Raw genomic sequence first — 13,485 nt, forward strand, 5'->3', positions numbered from 1 at the left:
TCTTAGCAAGTTACAATATTTTTAATATTTATAATGATAGTGATTTTAAGGTAGTTTTGAGGTTCTTTTTTTAATAGCTAAATTTATAGATAAAATTAGGGAATCAGATTAAGTTATGCTAGAGCAGAAACGTAGCTTTTGAACCATGTGACCTAAAATAATGAGTGCTATTTCTGGAAGAATTGGTTCAAGAATATGGCATTCAGGGGGCCGGGAGCATGGCTTAGAGGTAGAGTGCATGCCTAACATGCACAAAGCCCTGGGTTCAATTCCTTGGTACCACATACACAGAAAAAGCCAGAAGTGGTGCTGTGGCTCAAGTGGTAGAGCACTAGCCTTGAGAAAGCCCAAAGACAATACTCAGGCCCTGAGTTCAAGTCCTAGCACTGGCAAAAAGAAAAAGAAGGAGCGGGAGGGGGGGTGCATTTAGGGGCAGAACATTTGGCATGAGCATTGTCCCAAGGTGACCACTTTGAAAGAGCAACAATCATTTGAACATTTTGTCCTAAAATATTTTAAAATGATAAGGTGGATTGTGTATAGTTATACACTACCATTTTGTGTCAAAGTAGGAAGAGACATAGAAGCTCGTTCCTGATCCTTTGTCTAACCCTAGAAAAATATGCTTTCTGTGCAGATTCTTATCGCCAAGTCCCCTCTGGCTCCATTCACCTCATTTGTCTACAGCATCAAGGAGGAGGGCCTGGTTCTTCAAGGTGAGATCCTTAGATCATATCACTGATTTAGCTGAGCATACGCTGGGCTGCCCATCCCAAGTGGTGACCGCCAGTGTGGTCCTTCTGGAATCCATCTCAGGATTGACTCAAAGGCCAAGATGAATAAGATCAAAAGATAGGCAGTCATGGCAAAATGTTGACAGAATTTTGCAGTAGGGGTAAGAGAGAACTACAGAATGTAACAGCTGAGTAGAATGGCTATGGCTGTAAATTAGTGGTAGAGTACTTGTCTAGTATGGGCAGGACAATGGGTTTGAGCCCCATCACTGCAAAACTAAACAAAACCACAATGGAATGAGCCAATAATAAGAATCAACTCGGTAAAGTGAGGGTTGCCTTCATCTGTCTTCTTCATAGATTTGGGGGTATAAAGCTGGGCAATAAATGCAGAAGACTAGTCCTAGACTTTTCTTCTCTTTCTTCACAAGCTGTAGCATCTTCTGGGCCTGCTGCTTACAGGACACTATGCCAGGGCCTCACAGACCCATTTCCATGGCTTTCTTGTAGTTACTCCATTTCCTTTCCTTGTGTCCAAGTCTCAAAAGGCCCTTCTGCAAGCCTGCCAACATGGGCCTTGTGACAGGAGCCTTGATTTAGAAGGAGCTGAGTTCTTGCTCAAAGTGGAATACCTCAAGGCCATAACCTGAAACTCACTGAGGTTCTGTGCTCCATCATTCCCATGTGCTGGGGACTGTGGTAGTTTGGAAGGGCTATTGATTGCCAAGTTCTTCCAGAAAAAAAAAAAAAAGTATGCAGGGATAAACTCTTAACACAGTCAAACACCATTTAAATGTCTAAAGTTGTTCAACAGATTAAAAAGAAAATGTTCAGGATACACATCTGTCACCTACTATCAGACAGGATGCCCATCCATAAATGCATAGGTGAACATCTTCTTTGAACCTTACAGTAGCATTAGCACTGCTTTGTGTGGGAACCATGTCTGCCCTGTAGGATTGAGGTTTTCCACAAGTTTGTGAAACATAGCAGTCCCTGCAATAACCTCATTGGGGATACACATTGCATTGAAGATGCACAGCAGGGTTGTTGAGGATAGGCTGGGGAGTTTGTGCTTCTGAGGGAGGAACAGGCTGCAGCTCTCCCTCTTTCCCCTTCTAAAATATCTGTGCCTTAATGGACTCAGCGAACAGTGGGTTTGTTTGGTACAGGGACTCCCAGGTCCACAGAGAGATGGGGTAAGAACTGCTGACCTTTGGTTCTTAGCCTTTGACTTATGCTATCCAAGTTCCTTGGTAAATATTTTTTTCACAATTGCAAATATTGTTTTCTGACAAAGAGGCAGAGATTTTAAGGCCAGATTAAGTAAAGCAAATAGCAGGCCCCTTTGTTACATATTCCATAAGGGTGTATCACTAATAAGCAATCAGAAAGCTAGCTTTTTGTTTACCCAGTGTGTAGAGTGGCTTTGAGCTCTTCATTTTTAGAGAATGTTTTAAAAGGTTAGAAATCTAATAAGTAGCAAGATTTCAAGAACTTGTATGGAAGATTACAAGATAAATTCAGGAGGAAAAGAATCAATTCCACCTAGATGACTTGTTTTTAAAGCTATATAATGTTTGTCTTTGATAAACAGCATTTCTAGGCCTGATCTAATGTGGCTAACCTTGGGGTTATTTGTGCAGATAAGATTCACTGGGTCAGGGCTGGGAGTTTGGCCTAGTGGTAGAGTGCTTGCCTAGCATGCACAAAGCCCTGGGTTCAATTCCTTGGTACCACATACATAGAAAGAGCTGGAAGTGGTGCTGTGGCTCAAGTGGTAGAGTGCTAGCCTTGAGAAAGCTCAAGGACAGTGCTCAGGCCCTGAGTTCAAGCCCCAGGACTGGCAACACACACATGCACACACACACACACACACACACACACACACACACGCACATGCACACACAAAGACTTACTAGGTTGCCTCCCTAGAACTCATTACTAAGATCATGATTTTGACCACTACATTTAGAAAAATTAGAAACTGGAAATACAATGGATTGGTAGAAGTTTAAAACAATAACAACAGCAGCAAACAACAAGGAATGAGCATGAGAAAAGATAGGCAGTATCTTGCTAAAGGGAGCATACTGGAGCAGAATATTTCATAGAAAGGAAATTCAGAAAGATGTCTTCTGATGTGAGATTCCCACAACCTATGAAGAAAAAGAAAAAAGAAAAGAAATTGCCTGGGAAATTTTAGAACCTCATGGGTTGCTTTCTAAGCAACCTGGTCCAACCCTTCCCCACCACCCCCTCTCCCTCTTGGCCACCTTTCCCTCTCTGCAGTTTCTAGAAGTTGGAGAACCCTCCTGCTTTAATCAGCCATGAACCAAATACAATCTTATATAAGCCTGGCCTTCTTGCTATGTTTGCTCAAGTCTTTTTTGGGGTGGGGGAGGTGGTGAGGGTTGAGAGAGTTCTACTCCCCAGGGGGATAAAAAAGAAGAAATAGGGAATCCTTGGGAAGAACCCTTGGACCTCATTTCCAGCTTTGGTATGAATTTGAAAAAAGAAATGAAATGAGATCTCTAGGGACCTAGTTTTGTCAGCTTAAAAATGAAAATATGATTCAAGGCTCTGGAAAGTTTGCTGTAATCCATTAGTGAGCTGTGAAGTAAGACTGCATCACAACAAGCACTTAGGAAGGAAGGGAAGAAGGAAGGAAAAGAAGTTGAGAATATAAGATTATCAGATTATATCACATATGAAAATAGAAGTATCCATATCATATAAAGATACTTGCTGTGTGATTCATTATAAGTGTGATCCAGCCTGGGTTGTATTTAAAGGCGTCTCACTTCAGCCTTCTCCTATTCTTCTAGGATGTGATAGACAACATTCACAGTTGTACTCTTGAGATTTCCAAGGGTTGGAACATAAAGGCTTCTTTTTCCCTATTCATAAAATTAGTGAGCTAAAAGATAACCTGCACATTTCTCCCGGGTGTGAGTTTTTTGTTGTTGTCATTTGGTGCCAGTCCTGGGGCTAGAACTAAGGGTCTGGGTACTGTCCCTGAGTTTGGTTTGCTCAAGCTAGAGCTCCAGTTCTAGATTTTGGGGTAGAGGAGGTTAGCTTTGTGGGAGATAAGAGTCTCATGGACTTTTCCTGCCCAGGCTGGCTTCCATCCACAATCCTTAGATCTCATCCTTTTGAGTAGCTAGGATTACAGATGTGAGTCACAATTCTCCAGATTTAAAGCAGAGAGAGAGAGAGAGAGAGAGAGAGAGAGAGAGAGAGAGAGAGAGAGAGAGAGAGAGAGAGAGAGAGAGAGAGGCAGGCCCTTGCTCTCTGGGAGGGGACACAGAAACTTGGCTGGTGTGAGAGATTGCTTTGACATAATGGTCAGTGAAGGCCTGGAGTTGATGCATTGAGCTCTGAGTGTTATCTGCAACCCATTTCTGTGGAGAATGGAGGCAGAGGAAGGGATGGGAGATTGAAGTAGAAGCCACCTGCACTGTGGTTTGACACATCAGTCTCTGGAATAGAGCCAGGCTGGGATGTGGGGTACTAGTGAACGTGGGAATGGTGGCTCCAAGCCTTTTATCTCAAGATCTTATAGGCTGCTGACCCTGTAGGGATTTTTTTTTTCTTTAATACCAAAAACTCTCTGCGTTCACTGGCTGGCCCAGGCAGGGAATAAAAGGTGAGGGTAAAATTACCCTGCTCCACAGGCCACTCTTAGGGATTAGGATTCTGAGAAGAGACAGCTACTGTGGGCCTGACACCCTTCCCTCCACTTTGTTCCCTGGGTGGGGAGGGGAACAAAGAAAGGGCAAGCTGGAGGAATGAGGAGCTGGCTAGAGATTTCTCAGGCAGCTTTTTGAAACACTTGAAGGAGCCTCTCCACCCTATTGTTGTAGTAAAAGAGAAAGTGCAACTATTCTCCTTTTGCAAAAAAAATTTTTTAAAAAATTAAATACATAAATAAAGGAAAGAAAGAGAGAAAGGAAGAAAGGTAAAGAAAGAGACCCGCCTCCCAGCATCTTCAGGAGGCCACAGGACGCTGCCATTAACATGGTAATACCATCCTTTGTCTGCCTGGCCTCTCCCATCTGGGCTGTAGGTCCTAGAAATACATGGGTCTGAAAGGACAGTAAGCTGTGTAGCCACCGGCTTCACCAACAGCGCAGCCTGAGAGGGGCCAGGTAGGGATAAAAGGATTGTTCAGCCGCTTTGTAAAACTGGATGGAGGCAGGGGAATCCTAAATCCATTTCCCCTCTTGCTTCTGATCAGTGGAAAGTCTAGTGCTCATCAAGTATAAAAGCATGGACAGTGTTGGCTAGCCTAGAATGAGGAGTGGGCCTCCAAAGAATGTGGCTATAAAAGAAAGGGAAAGAAAGGGCCAGGCACTGGTGGCTCTCACCTGTAATTCTCTACTCAGGAGGCTGAGACCCAAGGATCATGGTTCAAAGCCAGTCTGGGCAGGAAAGCTGGTAATACTCATCTCCAATTAACCTCCAAAAAGCCAGATGTGGAGCTATTGGTTCAAGTGGTACAGTGCTAGCCTTGAGTGAAAAAATTCAGGAACAGCCCTGATTTCAAACCCTATCTTCACACACACACACAGAAGCCACAGGAGGCCCAGGCGAAGCAGCCAGCTTCTAAGGAGGGGACTGGCCTGAGAAAAGGGAAAGGAGTCCTAGATCCCAGGTCTTAACATCACCACACCGTTCTATACTAATTTATTTGACATAAATCCAGAGAGACTACTGACTCAAAACTAGCTTCCGTCACTTGGTATAGGAACTCAGAAGAAACAATGTTTTGTTGTTATTGGGTTATGTTTGTTTTGTTTTGTTTTTAGAGCTGAGAAGTGATGTGTTTCATCTTTCTGGCTTTGCTTTTACAATCTAGAATGGCATGTTTGATTACCTTTTGAAGCATATTAGAAAAAAAAAAAAAACATTCATCTTCTCTATTCCCTAATCACAAATTTGGGTTAAATTCTTCCACACCAGTCAAGTGGATATTTTAATTGGAAAAAAGTCCTGTTTCCTCCCCTCCCCCACCTACTAAATACTACCATTTACTTTTGAATTAGTAACTCAGTTGTATGTTTTCTGTCAGATGAACTCAGAGTAACCTGGAAGATTTCTATTTCCACCCTTTGGTATGGAGGTGTCAGCATGGTGAATTTCCTCCCTGGTTTGCCTGGGGAAGTCCAAAGAGCACAAACATCTCTCCCAAAAGTTATGGAGAGAAAAGCAGTATGGGCCTGCTGTCACATTGTCCTTGACAGGCCAGTTGTCACCGATATGTGTCAGAAAGCACATATAACAAATTACACATTTTTTTTTGTATTTTCGACAGCTCAGATTTTATTTGATAAACCAGTGACAAGTACAGCAGGAAGTTGCTTTAGAAAACCTTAGCTAAACCACATGAACACAATCAGTACAGCACCAAAAGAAAGAAAGAAAGAAAGAAACATGATTCAGAAGAAGAAGAAAAAAGAAAGTTGAATGTCCTGAGGAAACATATCCATTTTTATCTTTACTATATATTCAGATATTGCTCTCCAAAGAGAATAACCGATTTACACTACTTCTAATTATATATTTCCTGTCAGGTTTCCATGTCCAGTCTCTTGTACATTTTTTTAAATGGGTTGTGGGGCTTGAACTCTGGGCCTGGGTGCTGTCCCTGAGCTCTTCAGCTCAAGGCTACTGACCTACCCTTGAGCCACAGCTCCACTTCCCATTTTCTAGTGATTAATTGGAGATAAGAGTCTCAGTGCTGGGGCTTGGCATTGAACCTCAACCCTCAGTTCTCAGCCTCCTGAGTAGTTAGGATTACAGGTGTGAGCCACTGCACCCAACTTCTTGTACATTCTTTATGAATATGTTTCATCTCTGTCTTTGTAGTGTGTTTACTATATTCTCTAGAGAGAACCACATGCTCTGTATGCTTTATGCATGTTGACCCATGTAAGTTATTTTATTGCTTCTAAAGTTAATTGTTTGCATAGCTCCCTAGAAAGAGAGGTTTTCCGCTTCATCTTAGTTATTAGTTCTTGTCTTGGTCTTCAGGTGAGGAAGCAGAAGTTTCAAAAATGTGAAGTGCTTGAGATTCATGTTACAGGATGGATTTGCAGCCTGGGCCTTAGATTTTAGAACTTCAGAAATGGGTTGAGCCCTCTCCTCTTCCATCATGGCAGTACCTACAGCCACTTAATCTTTCTAGTATTGCAGGTCTTTATGGACATACTTCTGGCCCATCCTGAATCTGCGATCCTGAAATTGTAGGCAAAAATGGATGTTGCACTCATAGAGTGTTCCTTCAGGAAATTCCCTGAGAGCAACTAGATACAACCACTCTCTAAACTAACAGTATTCTAGAAGTATATTGCCTGCTCCCTCAGAATTGGGAAGGAATGCAGAGCTGGGATAGTACAGATTCTCATGTAGTTGTGTTTTGCCAGTCCTGGGGCTTAAACTCAGGGCCTGGGCACTGCCCTTTGGACACGTTTATGCTCAAGGCTAGCACTCTACCACTTGAGCCACAGCACCACTTCTGGTTTTTTCCATGTATGTGGTGCCGAGGAACCAAACCCAGAGCTTCATGCATGCTAGGTGAGCACTCTACCGCGAGGCCACACGCCTGGACCCTAGATTCTCATGTTTGTCCATCACACCTATGATATTTTTGTCATGGTCCCTAGAATAGCTCAACATCATGTCCTCCATCCAGCAATAGGATTTGTGTGGAATGGAACGTGGTAGTGGGAAGAATGGTGGAAGCATTGCCCCTCTGCTAAGTACATTAACTAGAAGCTGTTCACCAGTTGTGCTATATATTGGCTAATACGTACGTATACAAACCTATACAAGAAAGGCTGAAAATGTAGTTTACAAGGTGAGTGGCTTTATAAATGTTGGCACTCTATTACAATGACAGAAAGAGGAAGAAAAGGATAGTTCAATGCCATAGCCTTTTCAGAACCTAGTTGGAGCGCTTCATTCCCACAGACCCTAGGACCAGGCTTACTGAATATAGTTTGTATTCTTTAAATGCAGCATAAATACTGTGTGTGTTAAAAATGCTCTTCCCCCTCCTCTTCCTTCTTCTCTCTTTCTTTCTCAACACCCCCGCCCCAGCTCCATCTGTCTTTGGTTCCAGAGTTTTGAGCAAAACCATCAGCTACTCTATCAAGAATCAGCACCCCAAGTCTTAGCCCCTCTTCCCGAACAAAATCTCCCTCAGGCAGGAGCTTTTGTATGTGTTGCACAGTATGTGAGAAAGAAACTTGAATAAGAGTTACTAGTGCTTATAGAACAATCTAGGGTCTGAGGCTGGGCCTGTAAGCTAAATATATCCCCTCCCCCATGTATTTTTCAGTTTGCAGTTTTAAAAAAATGGAACAAAATGTCAGTTGGACTAAGATGTTAGAAAACAGAGCCTTTATTCTAATACCTGGCCCATAGTGAGACTGAATTCATAGTCCTTTTGCGAACCTGAAAGCCACTGGTAGATTTAACACTTGGCATTTATGAAAATATCCAGGTAGTAACACCAAAGAATGTTAAATTAATTCACGTCATTGATGAAAATTTCTTTCAAAAGGACTTAGTGTCCTTTAGTGGAATATGATTTAAACTCCATGTCAGCTAGTTCAGTACAGAAAGTATTTGTTGACCATCTATTTTTTGCAAGCAATTAACAGGTATATAAGATGGGAGGAAGGAAAAATAAACCAAAGGAAACAGTTTAGAACTCAAAATCTAATTTGAGACGATGTCTTTGAATAAATTTCGTAGTAGTGGTACCTTTAAGTAGTTGTACAAGGGGGTTAGCTAAGTTGAGTGGAAAGTAAACTCTGACACCTGCTATGGTCGTTCAAACAGGGGCTCTTAGAAGAATAGACAGATCTTTCCACGTTAGATGACAGAGGGGCCTTCTAAGGGCCGAGAGCAGCAGGGACTTGAACTGAATTCAGCCTCTGAGTCCTGACAAAAACTGCATCCCATTGTCTCTAGACAGGGGCCAATTTCTTTTGCTGTTTGGGGACAGATTTGAGGACACTGGTCAATGCTGACTAAGTTCCATCACTAATGCTGATTAGTGACAAATGTTGAATCGTGCTGACTAATGTGTTCTAAATGGATTGACTCAACAATAAAGGGAACATTACAAGTCAAGAGTTCAGGTCCTTGAATCTGCCCCTGCGATGAAGTGTAAATCACTTAGCCTCTTAGTATCTCATGTTTTATTTTGTCAATTAAAATGTGTTCATCCCAGTGAATCCAATAAGTCACCTTGACTTGAAAGTGCTTTACCCACCACAAGGGTAACAGAAATGCCTAACAGCTACTACCCAGCTTACGCAAGCCTAGGTTATTTATTCGTGATACATACAGAATCAAAACATCCATCACACGCTGTTCACTAGCCATGCGAAACTTCCACTTCCTCTGACTTGCCATGAGAACTGACAGTGAGCTGCACTCACAAACGCTGACAAATAGAGGAGCTTTTGAAAAGTCTTCCTATCCACCTACTGGGGCGTCTGTGTCTTTCAACAACAAATGTCGCCACAGAACTGAGAGCTTGCATTGCACACACAGCTCTTTCTCTTCATTGACATGTCCCCTGCTAGACTGCTTGAGAACCTGGCCTTCCACGTCCAGATGTTTACTGAATTCTGAAGGCTCCCCAAAGGGCCCAAGTTCTTTTGTTGCTCTCCAAATCATTTCCCACAGAGACTGAGCAATGTCCTGAAGGAGCCCTTCAATAGGGAGGATAAATGAAGGCCGGTGAAGACATGACCCCCTGAGGCTGGCCCACAGCCACTGGAACAAAGGGTCTGAGGCACAACCTTGTAAGGAGTGTTTTGGTCAGCAGCCTTCCTAAGAGAGGCTGAGTCTCCCCCACAGGGCTGCTTTCAATAGCTACCATCATAGTGGAAGTACCGGGCATTTGTTAAGGGCTCTGGTGTGCTAGGTGTAGCACAAAACATCTAAATCGTGGTCCTTGGCCTTTGTGAGGGCTTCCTGGCTATAGATGGCAGCTGGCTTTCTCAGGGAAACTTAGGGAAAGTAGAGAAATGGGGAGAGGGGCTCCTGTGTCCCACCATGACCTTTTCCCACCCAGTGTAGAGAGACTTGCCTTTTGTCTGTAGCTGGTGAGGGTCAAGCCAGGACTGTGAGACCTCAGGCCCCCATGGCACTGTTTCTAAAATGTCTCCTATGAATGAAGTGCCTAGGTATATAATAGGTATGTGCAGCCTGCTGGTGCATTGTTAGTGCATATGTCTTGTTGTTGTTGCTGTTTCTTTTCAAATTTTCCCTCCTCTTTTTTCCTTTTTTCTTATAGGCTAACAGGGATACTGTGACCTTTGTCTACAGCTGATGGGGCAGTGGAGGTGGGGAGGGGGCGCGAAGGGTGATTTGTGAAATGAAACAGGACCACGCTGCTTGGAAGAAGGAAACGGAAGCCAACATAATGACGATTAATTAGTTGATTGCTGTTGAGATGGTAACAGATTTGCTCCTAGACCATTGAGTCTGTGATTTCGGACCTAGCAGGGAAGGTGAAGACGAAGAAGCCTTTGTTCAAGACTCAAGATGTGTGTAAGGCTGAGGTCTTTGCACTTATGTAGCACCTTTCAACCAGGCACCTCAAAGCCGTTTAGCCACATTAATTAATTAAAGCCCACAATCTTCCTGGGGAGAGGAGGAGGGTGACTAACAAGATTTGTAATCACAGGAGGGAACATTTCCGAATAAAGTATTGTCCACCAAATAAAGAGAGGGGCTGTAATGGAATTGAGGGTCTCCCAAGAGCAACGGATTCAGAAATGAACTCAAGGAATGGTGGGAAAGGCTCGGCAGGCCTGAACGTGGAGGTACGCCCCTGTGTCGGGGAGGTCCGTGACCTCAGAATTCACTGACAGTTTCAGATTCAACCACGAAGAGTATGTATGGTATTAGTGGCATTTGGAAGGTCATTAGTGTCCAAACTATTGTAGTGTAAATTCAACTTCCATTGGTATATTGTTATATCAGCCTACAGAACAAAAACTGAGCTTCAGAGCCGTATTTAATAAAGGATGAAATGATTTCTATAGATTTCAAGCCCGAAGCTGGGCCAGTCAATTAGCAAATAAATCAATGGGTGACCCATGGGATAATTTAGTTCTTCCCAGCAGAACACTCAGTCTATGAATTCGTACTGCTTTGAGGCCCCAGAGCAAAACATCAGCTGAGTTCTTTCAGTGCAGTGTCTGGAAGCTTTAACCCCTTCTGAAGTCAGGCATTTAATCTCCACAGCCTTTGGCAGTGGAACCCTCCAACCCAAGTCGTTAGTGACTGCAAACTTTCTGTAGAATCACTTTTTACCTGCACCCCCTTCTGAGATTTTAAGCATCTTAAAAATCTTTGGGTATGAGTAAAGTATAAGATATCTACCAGGCCGGGAGTTTGGCCTAGTGGTTAAAGTGCTTGCCTAGCATGCACGAAGACCCGGGTTCGATTCCTCGGTACCACATACATAGAAAAAAGCTGGAAGTGGTGCTGAGGCTCAAGTGGTAGAGCTCTAGCCTTGAGAAAGTCCAAGGACAGTGCTCAGGCCCTGAGCTCAAGCCCAGGACTGGCAAAAAAAAAAAAAAAAAAAAAAAAAAGCTATCTACCAGTGCCCCACAGAGGGCCGTGCTAAAAGGCAGAAGGGGGTAGTGAAGGAGGGAAGTCTGAGTTTATTCGTGACTTGGTAAATTGTTGAGCACTTCTCATGTGCTCAGTGAAGCTCCCAGGGAACAGGACGTGTACCTGTCCTCAAGAAATGTGAGACAAAATGACTCAAACAAATAATTAAAATAGAAAGCAAAGTGAGGTAGAGATAGTTTGACAACTTGTGGTGTTCCATAGAATGTTTATGAAAACCAACTTGAGCGTTGCAACTGATTACACATAAATTTCCCTTGAGTTCTTGCGACAGGAATTGGCTCATTTCGAACACCAAAGGAAGATGTTGGTGACAGAGTTGAGAACACACTACCCCTAATAAGAGAAAAGAGCAGGAGCAAGGAGATTACTGTCTCATTCCACCCTCTCCCTGTGTTCTGAAGTAGGTCATAAAACCTAGCTGTCATTCCCCCAAAATAGATCATTAAAACATCATTCCGGAGGTATCCTCCTCCTTATACCTAGAGGAAAGGAATGCCCTTATCTCTGAAGACACAGTGATATACAACAGAATATGAACAAACAGAGCTTGCTAAGGCCCTCCTAGTTTATGACCATTACATCATAGCTTTTATGCTCCAATTAGACTTCTTCATGACTGTCCATTCTTCATTAAAACTAAACAAAAACATCTACAGGTTTCCCTGTTTCTTTGTGTCTTCATTTCTGAAGGCTCCCATGTTGTATACAATTTGTATTAAATAAATTTGCATGCTTTTCTCTTCTTGATCTTTTATTATAGATGCCTCAGCCAGGACCCTGCAACCAGAGAGAGAAGGATTCTACTTTTCCTCCCCTATGTTTTTTGGGGCCCATCTGGGGTGGCTGAGACATTGCCCTTGCTCTGGGGAAAGCCAGTGGAAGAAGTCTTACCAAGATCATAAAATGATAATGATGATGAGATATGAGTTTAAAAGAGGGATCTATCTGGGGGAATCAGCTGGATGGGGAAGAGAACACTAGAGGGTAAAGAAAGTTAAAGTCCATCTATATAAATAATATAGCTAGCTAGCTAGATAGATAGATATGAAAGTAGCACAAGAAGACCTACCAATTAGGGAATTTAATAGAGGAGTTGAACTTGATGAGGAACCTAGACAAGAGAGGACCTATCTTTTCCTGGAAAGGATTGAATTCGGGCTTGAGTGAAGAGAGTCCCTCTTCTCCTCACTTTCATCCCTTTCCCACATGGTATTGCTGTTCACAGGCCATGTTGAAGTTTCTCACTAAACTACTTCCCACAGTACAAGAGACACAGTTCTACAGGAAGCCAGTGAATGTTTTCCAAATGAAAGAATCACTGGAAATACTGCTGTACTTAGATCTTCTGCTCTGAGCCTAGGCATGGAGCTCAGAAGACAGCAGAATGTCACCACTTTTCACCACCATCAAAGGCTAGGAGACATGGGCAGGAAAGTTGCCCCAAGAAATGGGTGCAGGAAAGAAGACACAGGTGGTAATAGGTTGAAAAACTTTCCAGTGTGGGATTTTATAATATCTCTTTGTGCATGTATGTGTGTTTGTATGAATGTCTACCCCATAACCAGCTATTTGATTGAGATGCTACAGTCTGAACAAAATTTGAGAATATTTCTGGATTAACTCAGAGGTGCTAAACTCTGTGGATGTTTTCTTTTCAGTTGTTTATGGGGTGGGGTGGGTGGACAAAAGATACTGCTCAGAGATGGGATTGTAAAAGTTTCTCCAGCAAAATCAGGACTGTGCAAAGAGAATTCTGGAAATGGAAGATAATGGTTTAGGTCTGGGGTAAAAAGTAGCTGAAGGCGAGGGAGAATATAAAATATATGATTCCAAACAAAACAAAAACAACTTCAAAAACCAAAAACAAAAATGAGGCCTTAGAACTACTTGCTTTCATTTCAGTATTATCTCCATCACTTTTGTCCTCTAGCTATGGAAAGAGAACTTTTATTTTACTACAGAATTCAAAGACCTCAGATAGAAGAAAGGAACCCATTCCACTTCTAAGTTCAATACTGTAAGTATGAGAGAAAGTGCATTGCCTACTTTTCCAAGTTCTGCTGAAGGCACAGTTCAATTGAAA

At 42.7% G+C, this 13,485-nt stretch overlaps 1 protein-coding gene across 2 annotated transcripts in view; it reads left to right on the forward strand.

Annotated features, from left to right (window-relative positions):
* Rad51b (RAD51 paralog B) overlaps window positions 1–11,364 on the forward strand; it is a 494,664-nt gene extending 483,300 nt beyond the window's left edge. For both annotated transcript variants that reach the window (XM_090344342.1, XM_090344343.1), the window contains exons 10-11: window positions 638–716; window positions 10,054–11,364. In XM_090344342.1, coding sequence (XP_090200468.1) covers window positions 638–716; window positions 10,054–10,058 — 84 coding nt within the window. In that variant the 3' untranslated portion in view covers window positions 10,059–11,364. The remainder of the gene's footprint in view (window positions 1–637; window positions 717–10,053) is intronic.
* The last annotated feature ends 2,121 nt before the right edge of the window (window positions 11,365–13,485 follow it).

The sequence above is a fragment of the Megascapheus bottae genome, chromosome 14, assembly GCF_031878675.1.
Source record: "Megascapheus bottae isolate mThoBot1 chromosome 14, mThoBot2.hap1, whole genome shotgun sequence".
Taxonomy (NCBI): Eukaryota; Metazoa; Chordata; class Mammalia; order Rodentia; family Geomyidae; genus Megascapheus; species Megascapheus bottae.